Genomic DNA, 16,477 nt, shown 5'->3' on the forward strand with positions numbered 1-16,477 from the left:
GCTGAGCAATGCTACAATGAACTCTCAGTATCTCACAGAAACGTCTCATTCTTCTTGCTATCACGATCCAGGGTTCTGTCAAGAACAGGTACGCAGAGGGACTGTAACGATCTCTTCGCAATTATGTACAAAGTTCATGGGATATAGTTCAGGCTGATACCTAAATCCATCGAGCACCGCCGACTATCGAGCCGCTCATCAAGGCTAGCTGGTACTACACCAGCCTGTCATCTCTAGCGGAATCTATAGCAACGAGGACGTCGACCGCTTGCGGTCTCATATCATGTTTCCAGTAGAGAGACCATCGATGCTCAACATCATAGCCCGAGGAGCCATGGGAGGCGCAATTCAATCAGAGAGCGTCTTTATCATCAATTTATTAGACGCGGACTCGTTAAATAGAATTGCGGAGTCTGCAGGAGCAAGGCTATGGACCGGATTCGTGACATTCGGATCAGCCAGCGCAGGAGTCCTGACGGTATTCATCATCATCAGAGTGATAAAATTAGTAATCGATACCTTAATACATGGGTTACATTCCGTGTATGGATCGAGCACGCACCTGCTGGGAGCAGTCTGGAGCTCGATAACGCATCTACTCTTGCACATAGGAGGCAGACCATGGGAGGAGCCGACGGCACCTGAAGATACTACTCCTACAGGTCTCCTCTCACTCTTCGAAGAACAACGTCCCGGCCCAAAAACCCCAAGTGCAAGTGATATAAATGATATGCGTGTAAAATCTCCACATTATCTATATTCCGCAGGTATTTACAATAAAGACTCAGACGCGTAAGCGTAAAATATCGACATACGTCGATATTTTAAAATTAGAGGGGGGGGGGAGTCTGTGACGTCCCTCTCGAACGCACACTACCATCAGACATTTTTTCACGCTAAAAGTAGCATTAAGTCACACAACTAACCAAATTGTAACACTCTTAGCGATAGGTATTAAACAATAATAAAAGCAGGCTGTGTCCCTACATATCAAATTATAAAGCAGACTGCGCTCCTGTACGAGAAATAAAATCTTAATAAATGCGTCCCTGCGTATCCCCTCTCTAGGGACGAGGCCCTGTTTTGAGATGGTAGGAGGAATAAGACCCCACCACCAACGCAGCGCGCCGTCTCGGCGTAGTAGGGGAATTGACGCGCGTGGGAGAACCGACGCTGTTTGGAGTGACCGAGCGACGCTCCCAGTTAGTTGAAATCCGGGCGCCGTCTAGAACAGTCGTAACGTATTTCCGCGTAGCCAGCTGCGCGACAAGTTCTTACCATTTCTTGTTCGAGACTCAAAGTCTATTGCTTAATTCAAGTGCAGCGTGCACTTCTTAATTTCGAATCCAGTTTCATAAGTGTAACCATTTAACTCTAGTTATTCCATTAATTCGTTAAACTAGTATAATATTAACGACATTGTAATATTTAGTAAATATACTTGTATATAAATAACTAAATATACTTGTATTTTATTAACTAAACGAATTCGTGTCTTTTCAATTATCCTACTAAATCCTGGAATAAATAAGCATCTTCGCGTCAACATAATTAAATAAATAATAATAACGAAATAACTAAACCAATGCTCTTCGATGAAGAAGCACGCACCAACGCAACATAGAAGGAAGGAAGAAAGGACGCGAATCAGCCTTAGCAGCCTCACTTACCTACGCGACTAATAATTGTATTAATAACATAATTATTACTCGGTAACACAAAGATAAGAAATATATTCTTTTGTGTCGCACCAACGCGACGACATGGGATCAACAGTATCTTCTTATCGCGACAGACGGCGCTGAGGTACGGCGCGACAAACCAGCGCCGGCACACTTTTGGTGACACTTAAAATCACTTAGGCAAGTGTCCTCCATAGATTGGCGGCCCCATGCATTAGTGGGCCCCACGTTTAGAATAGCCATCACCCGCTGAACTCCCCTGAGCACCTGATGCTTTTCTCTTTAGATCGTTATCTCTATGATGACGCGACTTTATTCAAGTTTCGCGCAGATCTTCATAGCGTTGTACAGCGTTACATTGCCTCCTATGTGCAAACCGAGGTCATTCTCTCATTGAACAGAGTATAATTATATAGTGTAGGACTTACACGCAGACAATTTATGTCATTGATACATCACTACGTACTATTACATCAATATCTCATATGCATAAATACATATAACAATAACGTTTTAATTAAACATTTAAATTCAATTCTAAGATCTCTATGCTATTTCTTTGTGCAAACTATTAATTTGTGGAGTATTATTTCGTAAGTACAGACTGCACAGCTTTTATATAAAGTAAATGTCTCAATTGACAGCTTATTCAGAGACCAAATTGGACTAAAAAATAGAGAAAAATCTCAATTTTAAAATTTTTGTTATTTTTAGCATAAATCCCACCTTATAGATACCCATTAATGCTTATATTTTAATCTTGGAAAGGAATTTTCAAATCTGTGAAAGAGGGAAAATGTTAATGTTATACAAAAGTTACATAGTTTATATTTAGTAATATAGGCGGCTTTAGGATTCTCTTAATAGCAAACTCAAATGATTAATACTTTAAATTAATCAAATAAACAAGAACGCAAGTTCTTGTGGTAGCGAGATAATATTTTATTCTGTTGGTATATAAACAATAAATATGAACGTTTCGGCCTCAATCAGGCCTTCTTCATTATACTCCATTAATACTTTATATTTTTATTATTTATTTAGATCTCGCATAAATATATTACATTATTACCAAATAAGTTTCTGGGAAATTCAAAGACAATGTTAATAAGTTTATTTTCATGAGGAAATAAAATGGTCAAATTAACTCTTCAAAAAGCTAACGATTTACTTCAACGGATAGCACCAAAAGATGCATATTTGCTTAAATTATATTTTATTTATTATGGTGTCCCAAAATAATTACTAAATATTTCATGGGCGGATAGAGCGGACTAAACTGAGTCGAAAAGTTCTCTACCATTTTGCAATAATTAACGAGATATTAATTACTAAAAATTGTCGAAAATTGGTTTTCAATAATTTTTTACTCAAATAAAGGGTGTCCCAAAATTAACGCAAGATTTGAATTTGCCGCCATTTGTGCAGTAAAGTGTTGGCAACCGAAAAAAAAACAATTTAACAGCTGACAGTTTAGGGTTAGTGAAAATGGAGCGTGAAAATGGATTATTGAACATCAACAAATGGATGCTGATTTTTCGAGCAAAATCATCCTAAGCGATGAAGCACATTTTCACCTTGATGGCTTTTTTAATCGCCAAAATCGCCCCCTAGATCGTGTGATTTAACACCATTAGATTTCTTTTTATGGGGTTATTTGAAATCACAGGTCTATGTCAACAAGCCCACAACCACCCGTGCATTAAAGGAGGAGATTCAACGCTGCATCAACGAAATTCAGCCACATTTATGCAAAATGGTCATGGAAAATTTCGACAAACGAGTGCGTATGTGCATGCAAAGCCATGGAGGCCATTTGCCTGATGTGTTATTCCACAAATAACCCTATCCTATGTATTTTATAATTCAATAAAAAAATAACAATCAAAAGACTAAAAACTGTGTTTTCTATTTAATTCAAATCTTGCGTTAATTTTGGGACACCCTTTACTATCAACTATACAGAAAAACAAGAGAGAAAAATTGTTTATTTTCTTCTTATAGAGTTTTAAAAATTTTTTCAAAATTTTTTATCGACTTTATACTACTTTTCTTATTTTTACCAACATGAGAAAATACGGTACTAAAAAATTTTGAAAAAATTCTTGGGATACCCTGTATATAATATAACATATATATTTTTTTAATATAACAGATATACATGTATTTTCACAGAATTTGTTATAACTGTTTATTACTATACAGGAAGAAAAATCAAATCAAAACTTAACAAATGTTATCGATGTAGAAAATGATGATATACAAACGTGAGAATCTTATTAATAATAAATTTTTATCTTTTAATAATTTGATATTTGATATGTCGAATAAAATTTTACAATCTCATCTATCTAACCTAATATTATTTCGATTCTTTATGCATTATAAATTTGTGGTGAATGTGATTATTGAATGTTTGTTGTATGAAAACTATTTCTTTTTATAGAATAAGAATATAGTTATATATCCATTACCTCCTGCAAAAGGAGGAATAGCCATCAATACTGAACATTACTTGTGCCTCGCAGAAGACAATTTCTTAAATGATGTAATTATAGATTTTTATTTAAAGTATTTGATCTTAGAGGTATTATATAGAATTTGTGATTAACATAGAACGCATGTGTTTAGTTCGGTTTTTTACAAACGTTTAACTATTTCATATGTCCAAGATGCTAAAAATACCAATGACACTAAGCGGCACGCAATAGTACAGACGTGGACGAAGGACGTCGATATATTTGAAAAGATTTTATTATAATTCCTATAAATAAAGAGAAAGTAATTCTGTAAGTTTAATATTAATTTAAACTCAGAACAGAGAATCTTAAAGGTAGGGATATATCAGATCATAAAATGCCAGATATCGGATATTGGATATTTGGAAAGAACATGACATCATCTGTTATTTGATCGGATATCCGATAGAGTAATTGTCCGGGCGGATATTTTCTAATTTTATAATTTCTCCATTCTTTTTTGAAAAAAAAAGGAGAAAAAGAAAACGAGGGAAAAATAGCAATAATAATTTTCTTTATCTTTTCAACGTAAAAAAAAGTGGAAAGATAAACTGCAAGAAGTTTAGTTGAAAAGAATAGAAATTTGTATCCATGTAACGCAAATTTTTAATGTAAAATTTCAGCCGGATATATATTACCGGATACTAATAATCCAGTTATCCGGCCGAATAGGAAAAAAGGCCGGTTCTAAAATGCTTTCTGATACAACCCCACTTAAAAGTTAGAATTACTATTGGGACATCAGATAAAGAAATCTATTATATACACGAAGAATTGAATTGCACGCAATGTGAGAAAAAGAAAAAATATTGAAGTTTTATTGTATTGTAATTTATCTTATATTAAATTTGTAATTTGTAATAAACGAGTCAATCAATTTTATTTATTTTATTCAAGAAATTCTATTGACTTATGGTAACATAAGCGTAGATATTATATCATTTTATAACAATATAATATTTATAGTGCACATTGGTTCTTGGTTATTATTTGTTTTCCTGGATTAATTGAAAAAATTTCCACGTGTACTGCGGAAACTAGAGGAAACGATAGTAATAAAACTGTGCAAAAGACCAAAAAATAAATAAAAGAGTTGAAAAAAACTATTACAATTGATTTTACAACAATTCCTCCTGTATCAATTATAACGATAGATGATGGATCTGAAAGAAACAAAGCAGAAGACAAAGATGATGAAATAAAAATAGAAGTAGATAAAAAAGTAGAATAAATTTTATCGTTGATAATTGTCTTCCCTTATAAAGCCCACTTTAGACGATTTATAATTTTCGATTAAATTCAAAACAGAATTTTATTTATAATATTGCGTATCATGTAACATAGAATAGAAAATATTTGAAGAAGTAAATACACATATACAGAAAATATGTATCAGTAATATATTTTTTGTAGTTAATAGTTAATTCATAAATCGAATAAAACTGTAAGTATAATTTCTTGTGTAATTATGATTAACCTTAATTATTATTATTATTATTATTATTATTAGGCGTTAGGAACTCGAAAGCTCATTGCTGCAAAAACCAAATCCCGCCACTGTTCCCGTCCCTGAGCAAGATCCCTCCATTTGTGACTCTCGTACCCCATTTCGTTAAGGTCCATTCTAATATTGTCTTTCCATCTACGTCTTGGTCTACCCAATGGTCTTTTCCCATCCGGTTTACCAATTAGTACTTTATATGCAATTCGATTCTCATCCATACGCGCCACGTGACCTGCCCATCTTAATCGACGCGATTTTATGACATTAATAATATCCGGACTATTATATAATTGATGTAATTCTGCGTTGTGTAATTTTCTCCATTCGCCCGTTTCCTCATCGCGTTTTGCCCCGATGATTAACCTTAATACGTATCTTAATTGTATTTAAATGAAGAACCATGCAAAATATGAATTAATATATTAATTAAGACACAAAAATTGGCTCTTTGGAATAAAAATTCAATATAAATAATAAAGAGCTAGTAAGTCAAATTGATTATTTGTGTTTATAATATTATTTAATGTGAAAATAAAAATTATTTAAGTATAAACATATAAGCACGAATAATCAGCTTGGCTCACTAGCCCTTTATTATTTATAATAAATTAATATATTAATAACATCAATAAATCAATAAAACATAAATTTAATCATTCTAATGTGATATTGAATTTAATACGAATAAGCTTCTCTTTTGTATAATTATATAAAATATAAATCTTGTAGCTTTCTATATTTTTGTTTCCAAATTATGGAAATGCGACTGTGTGATACTAATAATATTGATATGTATACATTGTATTCATTGTTATAGATTTATATAAATTTATGACTACAAAGTGTTTTCCCTAACATGTATTAAATGTACATAACTGCTGATTAAATAAATAAGATATATTGTACGTTAACAAAGCCCTAACATTATATAATATTAATTTTATTCATCGAGAGAGATAAATTTCACATTATATGTATTGTATAAAAATCTTAATTTAAATTACGCCTTAATTATGAACGATTTTTATGTTTTTTTTTTCCTGAGAAACACTTCATTCGTCTGGAGAATAAATGTGTCACGATTGATATCGATTTTTATTTGTTTTACAAAAATAAAAATTTAAATATATAATACATTATTTTTTCAAAATCGGCTTTTTTAACTGCATTTATAGAAGGATAGAGAGGGGATGGAAAAATTGTTACATTCTCGTCGCATTTTAATCACGCTGTCACGTCTCACATTTTCCAATCATTCGATTTTTCTAAAAATCTTTGTAGCATGTTTGATTTAAAGATTATTGCTATAATACATCAAAAATTTTAATAAAAATTATATATAAGGGAGCGAAGTTACTGTACGACGCTATCTTTCTATTTATTTTTGTCAAGCAAGAAAACATTCCACTATAATTATGATTGAGAAAAGAAATCTAATACTTCGAAGCAACTGAGAAGATATAGATTATATTCTACGGATATTGGGAATGCCATAACGCCGGATTCGAGTCCGTTTATTCATCCGTGGAATCGGATTTCCGTGTCTAGCTGTTTGATCGTTGTCGGAACGCTCGTTGTAGAAAGAATAGAAGACGGGGATGTCGAAGACGCGATCGCTTCTAGATCTTCTTTAGATAGATTTTTCATGAGCCAATTATCGATCACAGGCACGTTCTCCTCATTCCATTTAGTCTCCTGATTAATGATCTTAAGCGCTTTCTTGATGATGGCATCCGCTGACTCAAATTCGTCCTGGTGATCCATGTACAGCTTGCTCACCTTATCGTAACCCTCCTGCGTGTTGAACGACGACGTGGCAAAATTGACGATGCCGTCCCAGAGGAAGGTCTTGTTCTCGAATTGCTCTTTTACGGTGTACCAGTGATCGAGCAAGAAATTGAACAGAGTTTTATAACCAGTCGCACTGCCGGTTAGCATACTGAAGATCAAGTGGATGTCCGAGTCTGTGAAATTCTCGTTCTGGTCCAGCACGGCTACTTGCAGCAATCTGATGCGGAGGATGCAAAAACAATGTTTTAAATACTTATTTATCATTGATATTTATTCATTATTTTCTCGAAACAAAGAAAAACCTAAGTAAAAAGCAGAATCATAATTAAATCATAATAATATCATAAGATGTCATCATGACATCATTTGATACTTAAAAATGAACTTACAAATGACAAATAAGATCATGATGATGTCCTTATGCTATTATTATAACTTTTATGTTCTAATATGGTTCTTGGATAACCGTCATTTATATCTTATTATTGTTCTTTTTTATTAATATAGATTAATTTTAATCTTTGTTTAATTTACTCTTTATCTTTTTCTAATTCAGCAACAAAATAAAAAGTAAATTAAACCGATTAAAGTTAATCTATATTGGTACAAGAGGATATATATATATACAGGGTGTCTCAGAAATGGGATAGAAGTCACATTGGGGGCGTAGAAGAGATCAAGGGAAACAAAAAAGTCTTATACATTTTGAGATATTCGCTGTAGTTTTCGAATTAAATAATGAAACGTCTAAGCCAATACGCTGTGACGCCGCGAATTTCTAGCACGGCCCATCACATCTTATTCGAAAACGGCGGCAGCAAGGAGAAGGAAGCTTTTACATTACCCAAGAATGTTATTTTATTAACACTAAGTTGAAAGGATCGTTAAATTTAAAATAATTTATACTTTACAGACAAGTTTCGAAAATTCGATTTCATACATGGACTCTGTAAACGAATAAAAATGTAAGTTCGAAAATACGAATCTAACAACGTCAATATATGCGTTTCTTATCAAAGTTTAACAATTAATCAATATATATTAACATATAGTAGGATAACAGGTTAGAATAACTGAAGAAGAAACTTTTACTAAGTAAAAGTCAAAACGTTTTAGATTTAAGGCTCCTGAGTACTCACTCCAGCCATATTAAATCGTGACGTCATAAAGGAGAAATATGTCATAAACGACACGTTGATTTTTCTTGCATGCCATTTTTAAATAAATTTAAGAGAATTTGGATGAAATGAAATGATGAGATCGCATTTAAAACACTTGTAAAAATGGATAAAAGCTATCCTTATCTCTCTTGATAGTCAATAAATAGTTATAAAAAAAGCACGTAAAGTACACTTACTAGTTTTTACTCAATGCGCATGCATAATTTATTTTTACTTCACCCAGCCTTTTTCGACTCTTTACTGACTATCAGGGAAGATAAGGAAAGTCTTCGTCTATGTTTACAAGTATTTTAAAGTAATCTCATCATTTCGTTTCATCCAAATTCTCTTTATTTACTTACAAATGATATGCAAGAAAATAACATATTATTTCTTGCTTTTGACGTCATAATTCAATATAGCTGAAGTGACTACTCAGGAGCCTTAATTAGATTTAATGGTTGTAGTAGAATTATACCAATATAAATATTATATATTATATTACTCGTTATTATACATAGTCTTATAATTCAATTGTAGTTGAACTAATCACATGAGCTTTTTGTAAAATTTATATTAAAATAATTTGTAGTGTAAAAGGGGCCTGAGAGCTATCGATTGCTGTTTGTTCGTTATACTTAAATTAGTTAAATGTAAATTAACGATTTGAGCGTAATAAATAAATTATTTAAGCGTTTATTATTAAATCATATAAATTTTGATATGTTTTTACTTAAAGAAACAAACATTTCGACTCGTATAGAAACATTGCAACAACATTGCAAAAATATTTTATTGCAAGATTGCAATATTGCAGCAACCTTAGAATGTCCATTTAAAAAATATTGATACGTAATGTTGCAGCAATATTACAACATAATATATATACAGGGAGGGGCATTTACAACAGGTCACCTGAATAACTCGCTTGTTCGTAACAATAGAAGAAAAAGTGTCAAATAAAAGTTGCTTGGTTTCGAGTGGCACATAATGTGATGTTAATAATTGTTTTGTAGGTAGAGGCGTAAAGGATAAGATAGGCAAAGATCAAATCTGTTTTTTTAAATAGAGTGATATGTTTGTTTACTTACATTCTAAAAGAGCATTTTAAGACGAATACAATGATCTATAATTGGAGGTTACGCAAGATCAATAATGGAAAATAAATGAATGTAATGGAAAATAAATTGTTTCAAGGCATTTCGAATAATTTCGTGTCTTGTCTTTTTGTTGGTATATGACGCTAATCGTTCAAGTGTATGTAAATATTTATATATCGTTTAAATTGAATTGCACATAGCATTATCCATATTTACTGATCAGTTTGAATTCATCTATCGATCAAAGTGCGTGTCTTGTGAAATGCGTTATACTAAGCAAAAAAAAAATATAATTTTCGTCTATGGTGAATGTTGCCAAATTAGGAAAACAGTACGTTTGTATGCTAAAAAATTTCTCGATCGTGTCCATCCCTCATTCTCTGTTTTTTCAAACATAATACAAACTTTTCAAGAAACAGGAAGTGTGGATAATAAAAAATGTAAACAAATCAAGAACTGACAACGGAAATTCAACGAACATTTTAGCTGTTGTAGCACTAAATCCACATATCAGTACAAGATAGCTTGAATATGAAAGTGGTATTAGTCGACGAAATGTTTTGCGAATACTCCATTCCAACAAATTTCATCCCTTCCATATCTCACTTCATCAAGAGTTACATGGCAATGATTTTCAAAATCGTATACAATTCTACGATTTTGGATACTACACAAAGACTACAAGAAGATATGTTTGTCATTAAAATCTTATTTAGTGACGGAGCTACATTTACAAGCAATGGACAAGTAAATCTTCACAAAATGCACTATTAGTCAGTAGAAAATCCACATTGGATGAGAGAAGTGAACAGGCAGAGACCTTGGTTTGGGTTGGAATTTTTAGCGATAAAATAATTGGTTCTCATTTTATCGATGGACTATTAAATAGTCGCAAGTATGCACAGATTTTAACAGAAATATTATTAGCTACTATTATTAGAAGATCTTTCACTGAATGTACGACAATCAATGTGGTACCAGCAAGATGGATGTCCTGTTCATTCTGCACGGATTATTATTGAATTGCTAAACAGAACATTTGGAGATCGTTGGATTGGTAGGTCAGGAAATAACAGATGGGTCGCACGTTCCCCAGATTTAACATCTATGGATTTTTATTTATGAGGAAAGTTAAAACAACAAGTGTACAGCGAAATGCCGATAACAAGAACAGACATGGAGCATATAAGAGCTTGCGTTGCGATTGATTCGAATGAAATTCGTCGTGTTATCTATGTCGACACGTTTCAGAAATGCGTCAATATTCAGGGTCATCATTTTGAACATTTGTTGTAATGGTAAGTACGCAAATAAGTAAATTAATGAAATATTCGAAAAATGCCTTCAAACAATTTATTTTCAATTACAGCGAATCTTGTTATGTTTAAATAAATTCAATGTTTATTTACATATCGTGATACACTTGAACGATTAGCGGTATACCAACAAGAAGAGAAGACACGAAATTATTCGAAGAGTGCCTTGAAACAATTTATTTTCCATTACATTCAATTATTTTCCATTATTGACTTTGCGTAACCTTGAATGACTTTCAATTATAGGTCATGTATTCGTCTTAAAATGCTTTATCAGAATGTAAGTGAAAAAACATATCATACCATTTAAAAAAATAGATTTGACCTTCGCCTATTCTTTATGCCTCCACCTACAGAACAATTATTCACATCACATTATATGATGTCGAAACCAAGCAACTTTTGTTTCACACTTTTTCTTCTATTGTTAAAAACAAGCGAGTTATTCAGGTGACCTGTTTTAAATGCCCCTCCCTGTATATAACAAGGCGTACAGTGGAGGAATATTTGCAGCAACATTGCTGAAACATTGTAATAATACAGTAATATTGTAGCACATTGCTGTAATATTACAATGTTACTGCAATATTTTGTTATAAGATTTTGTATTGTATAAATTTAAATATAAAAAAATTAAAAATAGGAGTTAAATGTAATATACAATGAATACAAATAAAATATAACTTCATAATTAATTATGTCTTTATATTTTATGTCTTATATCTTATTATTGTGTCCATTGTGTGTTATATTTAATCCTTACTTCTAATTGTTTTATGTCTATAAATTATAGGCACAATTCTTATAAATTATAGACATTGATTATGTTTACATCTTATGATTGTTTCCACTAATGTAGATTAACTTTAATCTCGGTTCAATTTACTCTTCTTTTTCTAATCTTTAGAACCAGAAAAAGACAAAGATAAGTGAAACCGAGATTAAAATTAATCTATATCGATGAAAATGGACATTAATCGTGTTTAATAACATTCGTAGTTAAAAACTAACTAGTCATTCCATTTTTCAGAAAAATATAGTTATGATTGGTTAGTTTCATAACTACAAATGTTATTAAACCGATTAAGTATGCTGTGTAAACGTCCTATTCTTCCATTATGTCCAGGTCCTTACTTTATTGGGTTATACACAAATCGATATATACAAGTCTTAACACTCAGCGAGCTTTCTAGCAGAGGCACAAATCGACACAAGAATTATTCTGTCTTTGTTTCTTACTGATTATTGAATAAGAACAGGATCCTATTATGACTCTTGTCAATTTGTCTCTCTTACTGGAAATATTTTTAAAATACTGCTGCAACATTGTTGAAGTAATATTGCAAAAAGAAGTCTTCGCAAGTCTTTTCAACATTGTATTGCAATATATTATACTACGTTAAAATGTTGCAGCAATGTTGCTATAAGTTTCTGTGCTGTGCGAGTGGGCCATTTTCAATGTTGTTAATTATAGTTAAACAATTAAAAAAAATTTTTTTTAATTAAAATCTAAAAAATTAAAAAATTGAGCATCGGAAGCGTACATATTAAATAATTGTGCGAGGATGCCTCTCTGGAAATTCACAGGACATATTCAGGATTTCTGCGTGTTATATGCTACATAGCATAGTTATGTACAATATTTTAGCGATATTTTGAAAAAAATAGAAAAATTGCGTTATTGTGATATCACTAACTACAATATCCAAATCATATTTCAAGCGTCTTTTATTGTATTTCAAGTGTAATATAACATTGATTTTAGAGTATAATATTATAATTGAGATGTGATAAAAGATGGACATTTGAATATTTCAATAACATCACATCTGTAATTTTGTCATCTCAAAATATCTCTAGGATATCGCGTATATAGATAGGCTCTCTAAATATGAATCAGTGGATAATCACTGATATCAGTACCAAGTATGTCACTGGTAATCAGTGAATGAAATGTGAGATCCCTAACCTATCTAATCTTCATTATGTGATCCAATTAACCATGTGTTTTAAATTAAATGAATATAAATTAAATTGTTATAAATCCAATGAATATAGTATTAGAAGATTGAAATTAACGTGCAAATAACAGTATTTTAATTATATAATGCTCAAATATTCTTCCTTTTTTAGTTGAACTTTGCTGCAGAATATCTAAGTGGGTAATTATGTAATGACTATTCACTAATTCAGATTTAGAGGCATATTACATGATTTATATTTTCGCCTTTCTGTATACTATATATACGACATTTGTGTTCTAAGCATATTGACCTCCGTATTTATCTGGAGACTTCATTAATTAGTTTCAGGGTTATGTTTAGATTGTACCCAAATGTATGTGTGTGCTACTCAGATATCGCTCCATTCTTATTATTTATTGAATATTAAACAAGGATGACATAATACTCGGAGAACATTCAAGTGAAAATCCGAACACTCCTCAGCATATTGATTAATCATGCGCTTGTAGGAGACAGTTTTGTCTATTAAACCAGCTTAATGAGGTTAGTTTTTATAATAGCAACTTTAATTCTCTCTCTCTCTCTCTCTCTCTCTCTCTCTGTTAAAAATTATTACTCTTTAAAAAAAATTAATGTATCAAAAAAAATTAAATCCAGATGCTACAATCTTAACTAATCAAGTTAAATTCTATCAAATTAAAAAGTAAAACACAAATGGTACTGTCTCTTGTTATTTACTTAACTCCAATAATATGTATCAATTGTATAAAAGAATTTGATATCAACAAAATTAGCGCCAAGTAAAATTCCTCAAAATTTTATAAATTCCATTTAATTCGAATACCAACTAAAATAAATAATATTACCTTTAATAATATGTATCATTCCTATAAAAGATTTGATATCAAGAACTGGCGCCAAATTAAATCCCATTTCTTTACACCATGCCAAATTAACTAAATAATGAATATTAATTTAATGATATGTATCATTTGTATAAAAGATTTGATATCAACAACTGTGCCGCCAAGTTAAATTCTATTATCAAAATAAAAAGTAAAACTCAAGTAATACTATTGTATCTTTATTATTATTTACTTAATGCAAATGATACTATCTTTAATTTTTATATAATGAAACCTAAGTATACGTATATCTTATTGAAAGATCTTCCTATCCCAATCCAAGCGGTTTAAATTCCTCTTAAATGAAATTATTATATCGCAATTAATTCAAAGACATAAAGAGAAAATATCTTTGAATTAATTGCGATATAATAATTTCATTTAAGAGGAATTTAAACCGCTTGGATTGGAATATCTTTCAATATACGTATACTTAGGTTTCATTACATAAAAATTAAAGATAGTATTATTTGAGTTTTACTTTTTATTTTGATAGTAGAATTTAACTTGGCGGCACAGTTGTTGATATCAAATCTTTTATATAAATGATATATTTCATTAGATTAATATTCATTATTTATTTAACTTAGCATGGCATAAACAAATGGGATTTAACTTGGCGCCAGTTCTGATATCAAATCTGTTAGGAGTGATATATCATTGGAGTTAATATTATTTATTTAATTTGGTGTCTGAATTAAATGGAATTTAATTTGCGCCAATTGATGATACCAAATCATTTTTATAAATAATACATAAAATTTTGAGGAATTTCACTTGGCGCCAATTTTGTTGATATCAAATCTTTTATGAATGATACATATCATTGGAGTTAAGTACATAACAAGAGACAATACCATTTGTATTTAACTTTTTAATTTGATAGAATTTAACTTGATTAATTAAGACTGTAGCATCTGTGGGTTTTTCATTTGATACATTAATTTTTTTCAAAGAGTAATAATTTATAACAGGGGGAAGGGGAGAGAGAGAGAGAGAGAGAGAGAGAGAGAGAGAGAGAGAGAGAGAGAATTAAAGTTGCCATTATAAAAACTAACCTCATTAAGCTGGTTCAATGTCTTCTACAAGCGCATGATTAATCAACATGCTGAGAAATATTCAGATTTCCACGTGGATGTTCTCCGAGTGTTATGTCATCCTTGTTTAACATTCGATAAATAACAAGAATGCAATGATGCCTGTACCACACTCGGGTGGAATCTAGACATAATCCTGAAGGTAATTAATTAAGTCTCCAGATCAATACGGTCAGAACACGAATGTCGTATATGTATATAGTATACAGAAAGGCGAAAATCAAAATCAAAATCGAAATCGATACACAAAATGAAGGCAAGGATAATGTCCCTGTATGTATGTGATTTCCGATCCGCAGGAGTTTAGTTTCCTATGTCCCATGAAGCGATTGCAGATGCGCAATCAATGACAAATGCTATTCCGGTGGATCTATTGAAAGTGATCTAAAGGAAGGCTCTTGATTGGTCAACGCTAATTGCGCATTCCGGAAATTCCGCTTCATGAGACATAGACAAACACATTTTAGCGGAACGGAATCGACTGAATGAAGTCACTACCAATCATGAACGTTCCGCCAATTCCGCATCATGAGACCGCATTCTCAGGGTGTACTCCCATAGGATGCGGAATTGCGGATATGCGTAACTGCGAATATGCGATACTGCGGAACGTTCGTTAGGTCGTGGCTTTATTCTGCTGGTTCCACCGTTTTCTGTTACGCAAATTTATTGGCCGCAGCACAGACTCTTGCATAACTCATAATGCATAGTGCATAAAGAAATCAATCAATCGAAATTCTTCTTTTCCATGGGAGGAAAGGAAAGATTCTGATTTAAGTTAATTCGCTTATGCGCTAGACACCCAATGCACTATGTGTTATGCGTCATGCAAAAGTCTGTGCTGCGGCCTTATTTCTTTTGCAGATTCTGCCGATGCTTGCGTGTACAAAAAGATTGCAACACTTTTTTTTCGATGGGTTTCGGAATGCAGCTTGCTCCAACCGAGCGATTGGTTCTTATTTATAGATCCATAAGTGAGAACCAATCACTCGGAGAGCAAGCTGCGTTCCGAAACCCATCGAAGAAAAAGTGTTGCAACCTTTCTATGATCAGCTATACATGTACAGTGCGTAATATGAATGCTTGGGGTCCGATTTTTGAAGTCCATGTTTCGTTCTTAATTATTTTTATGTATGATTATTAAAATCTGATATGACCGGATGTTGTGTCAGTGATAATGAATATCGTAGCATAGTAAATTGTGTTTTGACCGATGTAACCTCAGTTTTGATCAATAAAATCTCTGAAATATTCCAAAGTTTAACTAAAAGAAATCGGAAATCGAAACCTTTAATATATCAGATAAGCTATATTCATGATCGCTTACGCAACATCCGGTCATATCAGATTTTAATAATCATGAACGTAAAAATAATTAAGAATGAAACATAGACTTCAAAAATTGAACCCGACATCATGCTACGCACTGTACAACATAT

The 16,477-nt window shown here is 31.9% G+C and overlaps 1 protein-coding gene and 1 long non-coding RNA gene across 2 annotated transcripts in view; one reads left to right on the top strand and one right to left on the bottom strand.

The window, feature by feature from the left end:
* Positions 1–3,863: 3,863 nt before the first annotated feature.
* On the top strand, positions 3,864–4,687 carry LOC108755593. Its single transcript, XR_001939778.1, has 3 exons — positions 3,864–3,949; positions 4,135–4,230; positions 4,355–4,687. It is a non-coding gene; the product is annotated as an uncharacterized LOC108755593 (long non-coding RNA).
* A 2,079-nt stretch (positions 4,688–6,766) lies between these two features.
* The window catches only part of LOC108755592 (aminopeptidase N), a 24,931-nt gene continuing 15,220 nt past the window's right edge, over positions 6,767–16,477 (bottom strand). The window contains exon 15 of the mRNA XM_018498700.1: positions 6,767–7,713. Coding sequence (XP_018354202.1) covers positions 7,224–7,713 — 490 coding nt within the window. The 3' untranslated portion in view covers positions 6,767–7,223. The remainder of the gene's footprint in view (positions 7,714–16,477) is intronic.

The sequence above is a fragment of the Trachymyrmex septentrionalis genome, unplaced genomic scaffold (assembly GCF_001594115.1).
Source record: "Trachymyrmex septentrionalis isolate Tsep2-gDNA-1 unplaced genomic scaffold, Tsep1.0 scaffold89, whole genome shotgun sequence".
NCBI lineage: Eukaryota > Metazoa > Arthropoda > Insecta > Hymenoptera > Formicidae > Trachymyrmex > Trachymyrmex septentrionalis.